Raw genomic sequence first — 7,619 nt, forward strand, 5'->3', positions numbered from 1 at the left:
GAACTGCAGATGCTGGAGAATCCGAGACAACAAGGTGCAGGGCTGGATGAACACAGCAGGCCAAGCAGCATCATAGGAGCTTGGCCTGCTGTGTTCATCCAGCCCTGCACCTTGAGCTAATTAATGAGGTAATAGTTTATCTTCAGAAAACAATATTGCTACATTGATGAGTGACATGGTCTTTTAGAAAATTCAATATGCAGCTTGACAGATGGCAAGTTGCAATTTCTAGTTATGATTATACTCAAGAGGCTGCAGCAAGAGCTCTGAGGGCATGATAAACCTAGGAAGGAATCTTATAGAAACAAAAACAGAAATTGTTGGTGAGACTCAGCAGGTCTGACAGCATTTGTGGGAAGACAGCAAGTTAATGTTGAGTTGAGGGACTCTTCATCAGATCACTGTTTTTGTTTCAGATCTCCAGCATCCACAGTTCTTTGTTTTATTTTAGTGTGGAATCTTATAGGTTCTGCTTGTCATAATTGTTGACAGGCCCCCTTGTGGTGGGTGAAGAGCTGAATGACCTTTTCTGCCCTATTGCTATTTTCCTCACAGAATGAGAGAGAGGCATGTGTTATGGGAGATGAAAGTGGGAGGCACAGCTATTTCCATTGGTGCAAGTGGGAAGGGTCACTGTGAGTGAGTGGGTAGCGCAGAGGGCATGCAAGCTTGCTGGTGTCAGGGGCTAGGAGGGTGAAGGCAAGTGTATAAGATATTGCAGGCAATAGCAAGAGGTATGAGCTTTGATGGGAGGTGACTATACTTGCAGAGATAAAGTGAGTGTGGGGGTATCGGACAGATGATGGTGGCAGTCACTTTGGTGAAGTGGAGAAGATCACTGACCTTCCTTCATTGCAGGCATTCAATCAGATGGCTGCAACTGCTTTGTCCCAGGTGGCAACATCAGACCAGCTGGCATGGTCTGGTCTTCTGGCCTCCTCATCAAGCAGGACCTCCTGCAAAGCTTGGTCCGCTCTACTCCTGTCTGCCACGTTTGGGCAAATCTCAGTAACTTTTAACCTAGCCGGATAAAACAGTGGGTGCCTGGGTGCACAACAGAATTTTAAAGAGGCCATGGGTGCAAGGGATGCCAGTGAATTCTGGGATATCTGCTGACTGGCAAGTTGCTCTGGGAATGGCAAGATGGGACAGAAATCGAAATTGGAAGGATGCGATAGGTAAGTAAATAGTTGCATTTGGGAAGGAAGAAAGAGAAAGCTCACTAGATTTTGTGATGAGAATCCCTCTAAAAAATTCAATGGAAATCGGACTTAGAACATTGTCTAGGGGATTAAAAGGTAACATTTTTGATCACCTAACTGCTCCAAAGATCTTTAAATAAGAAAACATTCTTATTGTCTTGGAAACCTCTCAAACTACTCACTCTTCTATTTATCCACTAGCCTGTTTTAGGTAAGGTCATAGGAATTACAAGAAATAATTTATGGAGTGTACTAGGAGAGTACATCGTTCGAGCAGGTTGCTAAGAGACTGTGAGAAGCAATTTCCTGAAAAGGTATTAATTCTCAGTGGATTTCTTCCAGTTTGACTCTACTGAGCAGATAATTAGAGTCCTTACCTGCTACCATTAAAGGAATATAGGAACAGCAATTAGGTCATTCACTCACTCAAGCCTGCTCTACTATTCAATTACATTACCAGTTGAACTGTACCTCAAATCCATTCACTGACCTTTGTTTCAAATCCCTCAGTATCCTTACCCAATAAAAATTAAAAATAAAAATTTTGGGTTTTGGAAATCTGAATTGATCCAATCTTCATACCCTATTAGGGATAGTTCTAAGTTTCCATTATACATTGTAATATGGTGTTTCTTGATTGCACTTCTGAATGCCTCAGCTCTAATTGCAAGAATGCACCCTCTTATATCCTGCATTATACCAATACAGGAAATGATTTCTTTGTACTTACCATGTTAAATCCTTTCACATTAGAAAGCACCTCAATTAGATCACCCATCAACCTTCTAAATTCAGACTACAGGAATGCTAAAAATAATTGGGAAAATTTCCCCCGATGAGTATTGTGTTCTTTAGAACTTTGCTTTTCTCTAGTCAGAGTAGAATAAACATCAAGAGAAATCATGATCATATTGTAGAGCACTCTCGACAGATCAAAGCTTGAACAAAGATGGAGAAACATAATTTTAAATTCAAACAAAAAGAATGGGGTTATCTGGAGCCAACAAATTCAACATTTCTACAAAATAAAGATTTATAGCTGCTGCACCAGGTAAGGTCTTACTTTGCAAGGCAGAGAAATTATTCTAAACAAGAAACTGGTTTTAAATTTTGGCACACTATTCCTATATTTTTCAGCAAATGCTTTCTCCCACATGTCAAATTCAACCTAAAAGAAATTACCAGCATGAATTTTCCATGTATACACTTTAAATATATGAATCAGATTGGTTTATTAATTTGTCACGAAGAAGGAATAATTTTACAAAACAATCATCCTGGCCACTTTTGCATCAGTAAGACTGACAATAAAACTTCAGAGTCAAATGGAATTTAATTTCAATGCTGAAGTACTGAACCAATGTACTTCTATACTGCAGATTTTATAATTCTACATCCAAGTACAGTTGACTGCTCATCTGAGATGTAGTCACTGTGTCGGAGGCAATGTGTGTCACTCTGTTTTTCAATATTTAAACAAATAGCCACCCTAAAAATTGTTAAGCCCCAAATCTCTGTTATATATTTGACTCAATTTTTACTTGATTGTTTTCAAAAAGCAAAAATTCTCAGGAAGGAGATGGGTAAAGTAGTCACTTTATTTCTAAATCTACAGAACAAGTAACTGAATTTTCTTTAAAAATTGGACATTTATGTCTTGAACGAGGTAAGGATTTTGGAGATATGACAGATACTGTCCAGAATTGTGTAACACAGTTGTCTTTTTATTCACAGCACTGTCCCTCAAAAGGAATGAGGGAAAACCCAATTTTGGTGATGTTGAAAAACAATGACTACGGCACTGGAAGACCTTCCTCAAACTACTTTGGGAACTTTAGCATTCACGTAAATCAGTGATTCCCAGAGAGTACCATGGGAACTTTAGCATTCACTTGAACACAAAACTTTTTTTTGTCCGTGGACCACTTACATAGGACAAAAAACTCCAGAATCACATATCTGGCCTAGACACCATTTTCAAGCCAAGAGAGCTTCAGTTTCAGGCCAGGCTCATATACAGTTGACTCTTCCTCAGATTTTCAACACTTGTGCCGTTGAAAATAAAGATCTTTCCGTCACACATTGTTGGAAATGGCACCAGGTGCGTTAGAGCACTGCAAGACATTGGGACAGTACAAAGAACTGGTTTGTCAAACTTTTCTTGGCAAATTATAGCTTCAACACCTTGCATTTTGGATCAGTCCGCGAACAATTCAAAAGATCCTGTACAAAACTGTGCTAATACCCTCCCATCTGTCTGTGAGACACAGAATATCTATTTTAGCAATATAATGTAACTGGACAGGTTCTATGCCAGATGATTTAGACCATTATGAGCAATAAATAGGAATACAAAGTGCTGAACATTGAGTTACTTTGAGGATAAGTGTCTTGAACTGAAATGCTCCAATAGTAGAGTCCAGCTTAGGTGAAATGGGCATGTGGCGTCGATGGTTGATAATAAATTCCCTATGATGATCACAAGTTTACAACCTGAACTTGAACAATGTCTAAGAGGGAGGCCAAAATGAAGGCTCAAATACTCTTTAAAGACAAACCTCAGAAAATGTTGCACATCTGCCAAAGGATGGGGGGAGAAAAAGCTCCTGCTCCTCGTTCTCATACGCCCCAAGAAAAAACAAAATTTATCCACATCTAGTGTGGAAAGCCATGCAAGTCTGCAATAAGCTCCAGAGCCATGTTCCAAAGCACAACAAATGACTCTACACTTTCAAGAAATGGCCATCTTCTACACAGTAGCGATCATAGTTTTTGCAGGTGCTTTTGAAGAAGCTTTAGCAAGTTTTTGCAGGGTATCTTGAGGATAACGTGCATTGAACACACTGGTTGCGAGAGGATGTTTAGGTTGGTGGATGGAGTGCCAATCAAATTGCTTTGTATTGCATGGTGTTGAGCCTTTTGAACATTGTTGGAGCTGTGCTCCCGCAAGTGAATAAAGTGTTAAAAGCATACATATAGCATTCCTCTGACATGGAAGTTTTAAAATGGAGGCTTTAACCCAAATAAACCGTTTTGAGCATGTAATTGCAGGTGGCATCATATGAAAACATTTCAATTCAGCTAACAGTAATATATAGCACATGCTACTCTAATTGTGTTAATCATTTAAAATCTCAAAAGGTCTCGAGAAAATGTTTGCAGAAACAAGATACTGAATTCAGTCCTCAGAGGCAGATCTAACTCACTTAATTCTGATTATACTGCTCGATACAGAAACATTATACCCCAGCAGAAAAGCTTGCATATTTCCATAAAATGTGAGCAACCAGCTTATAATGCTAGTTGGTAGCACTTGTTGAGCTCAACTTGGTCAATTAAGGTGTGGCAGGTAGCATAGGTCAGAGTGGAAGTCAATACTGGACTAACAGCAGTTAAGCGGATAGGGCCAGGAACCGGTGTTTGCCAAAATGACTAGAAAAAGCTGTGTTGAGACCTCCAGGGGTGTACAAGTCAAATATTGAGGTTGAACAAAAGTTGATGAGTGAAATGGAAGCAGTCATCAAAAATCATACTGGCCACCTCAATATGATTGGATTGTCATGACTTAGCCTTTGCCTATTTGTTTCACCACTATCTAGTTTTCTGGAAGAAAACTGTTCCTTCAAAACAGGATAGGTATTAAAGCAAAATTTAGTGTTCCAGATCAGGGAGTAATAAAAGCTGCATGGGACCCCATGCCCAATTGCTGACTAGCCACTCCTGCTATAAGGAGTGAATGTTCAACTGAATTTTGTGAAGGTGGTTTCTTCCCATCCTAAGCAAATCTGAAAATGTTGGTGGAGTAAACAGAAAAAATACTAAGGGGTTTCCAGCACAAGGCAGCAGAAACAAAATTAATTAGAGGTCAGGAAAAAGAACAGAATAGTTTTTGTTTAAACACACAACTGTGAAATCCAAAAATGTATTATAAGCAACATTTAAGAATAGGCTGGATAGACAGGCTGAGGGCAAAAGATAACATATACATTTAAATAATTTGTGTTTGTTTCTGGAGAGGAGAAGGCAAAGCAGAGACTTGATAAGAAATGAAAAACTTCTGAGAGAACTGGGTAGAGTAGATAGGGAGAAATGGTTCCCTCCCATAAAAGAATCAAGAACGAGGCGCCACAGATACAAGATAATTTGCAAGAGAAGCAACTGTGGTGTCAGATAAATTCAGCAAGTAGCCAGATCTGGAACACACTACCTCAAAGTGTTAAGGAAGCAAGTTCAATTTAGGCTTTCAAGAAGACATGAGATGATTACTTAAATCAAAATAATATTCAGGGTAATAGGGTAAAAGCTATAGAAACAATGTTGCTTGGTATGGAGTATTTCAGCAATGAAGAGAGGCTGGATAAGCTCATGTTGTTTTCTTTGCAGCAGAGAAGGTTAAGGGGGGAACATGATAAAACCTAGAAGATTGAGGGGCACAGACAGCATGAAAGAAAGCAGCTGTTTCCCCTGGTCAAAAGATCAATAACAAAGGGACATATCTTTAAAGTGAAAGGCAGGAGATTCAGAGATTTAAGGGAAACCTTTTCACCCAGAGAATGGTGGGGATCTGAAATGCACTATCTGGAAGGGTAGTTGAGGCAGGAAACCTCACAACAACTTAACAAGTACTTGGATGAGCAATTGAAATGTCATAACATTCAAGACTAATGGGCCCAGTGTGGGAAAGTGGGATTCTCTGCATATTTTTGGCAATGTAGACTCAATGGACTTCTTTTGCACTGTATAATAATATGATGGACCGAATATGGACCTTCCGCACCGCCACAATTCTGCGATTCTGCATTCTCGGAATACGTCAGATGTGAAGGGCTTATTGCTGTGTGGAGGATAAGGACTGAGAGGGCTGGGCCAAGTGCTTATGTTGTATTTTCTGCATTTAACTGTATAAGCAGCAACATGTAAATTCATACCCTAGAATTGGCAGTGAAAGTCTTCAGGATTAGAAACGGTGGGGGGCAATGTTTCATAGATTGGGAAAGAACAAAAATACAGAGGCTTTTTCTTAAACCAGTTCTCTAGCAGGTAAACCATATTGTCAGAAAGGGGACGGTGCAAATTGGTGGGAATCAGTCAATAAACATATCCGAGCCGTCAGGCCTGACTTTATTATTAGAATCTTGTTGATGATGATGACCCTCTTTAACCAAATCAAACTCTGCCTCAGGATCCTTACCGGGTCTTTTACAGGAAACCCACGCTTCCCTCTCATTCTCCCTGTGGGATAAAACCGAGACGTCATTAATACCCGCACAGGAGTGAAAAGGAGCCACAAGAAAAGGTTTGTTAGAAATTTCTGGCCCCCTCAGACACAGTTACCGCAGAGCTTGAGCCCAGTCGCTTTGGACGAAGATCCGGCCTCCTGCCATGGCGACGCCACGCTGCCGTAAACCAAACGGCCGCCGCCACTGTCGCAAAGAGCCCTCACCCGCTCTTCCGCCCCCCCCCGCACAGGCTCTGTTGTCCGGTCGCTGAGTGGGTTTACGTGGTACCGTGATCACTTTGAAAGTTCTCCCTCCCTCTCTTCCACAACGTTGTAAACGACTTTCGTTTTTTTTAGATTTTTCAGTTCATTTAAACGGATTCTTTTTGAAAAAAAAATCATCGTATTAAACGGCCCACTCACAATTAATTCGTTTTCATTTCCTGACAGAAGATACTATTTTATTGCTATCCTGCAATTATTCTAACTCATCCAGGTTATTTCGCCCATTTCTATGCCTTCTGGCTTTTTCTCCATTGTCCTTCCACTCCAGCAATGATTGCAGTGGGAAAACAAGACTCAACCTCTCTTCCCAAACATCTCCACATTGCGGCAAGATTCAAAAGATCTCTAATGAGCTCCTCAACTACATCTTTGGTGACTTTCTTCAACCTCCAGATCAGAGTTTGGCATGGCAAACGGACAAATGGAAGTAAGACATCCCCTTAACTTTTCAGAGGTTTAATTGACTTCTTCAAGGAAATGACTAGACGTGCGGATAAGCGTAGTGCAGTGGATGTAGTTAACGTGGACTTAGGTAAGGCTTTTGACAAGGGCTCATATGGAAGAGTGGTCAAGAGGGCAAAACCCCAGGAATCCAGGTCAACTTGGCAAATTGGATTCAAAATTGGGTTAGAGTAAATGTCAAAGGTTGATGATACAGCAGCCCCTAAGTACTGTATTTATCTCGATCTAGATCAAATTCTTTAGCTCTGGAGTGAAGTTTGATCTCTCAACCCTTTGACTCAGAGACAGGAATATTATCACTGAAACAAAAGAAAGTCCAGTGAATGTTATACATATAAAGCAGAACAATCAGCATCTTTAAGAATAAAATTAATCTAATAAGTAGGGGTCTTGACCCGTGAGATCATCACATGGACTGCAGTGGTTTACAAAAGCTTATGATCACTTTCCTA

At 40.3% G+C, this 7,619-nt stretch overlaps 1 protein-coding gene across 3 annotated transcripts in view; it reads right to left on the reverse strand.

Moving 5' to 3' along the window:
• Positions 1 to 6,651, reverse strand: part of LOC109910634 (proteasomal ATPase-associated factor 1) — a 92,939-nt gene extending 86,288 nt beyond the window's left edge. For 2 of the 3 annotated variants that reach the window (XM_048597629.1, XM_048597630.1), the window contains exons 1-2: positions 6,394 to 6,439; positions 3,133 to 3,316 (exon numbers count right to left, since the gene is read on the reverse strand). Coding sequence is in view for 1 of the 3 variants with exons in the window: in XM_020509853.2 (XP_020365442.2) it covers positions 6,394 to 6,434; positions 6,537 to 6,586 (91 nt within the window). In the remaining 2 variants the exon portion in view is untranslated. Of the gene's footprint in view, positions 1 to 3,132; positions 3,317 to 6,393; positions 6,440 to 6,536 lie in introns of those variants that run through there. The other variant, XM_020509853.2, reaches the window with a different exon arrangement.
• Between the last annotated feature and the right edge of the window lie 968 nt (positions 6,652 to 7,619).

This window comes from Rhincodon typus, chromosome 6, assembly GCF_021869965.1.
Source record: "Rhincodon typus isolate 14 chromosome 6, sRhiTyp1.1, whole genome shotgun sequence".
Taxonomy (NCBI): Eukaryota; Metazoa; Chordata; class Chondrichthyes; order Orectolobiformes; family Rhincodontidae; genus Rhincodon; species Rhincodon typus.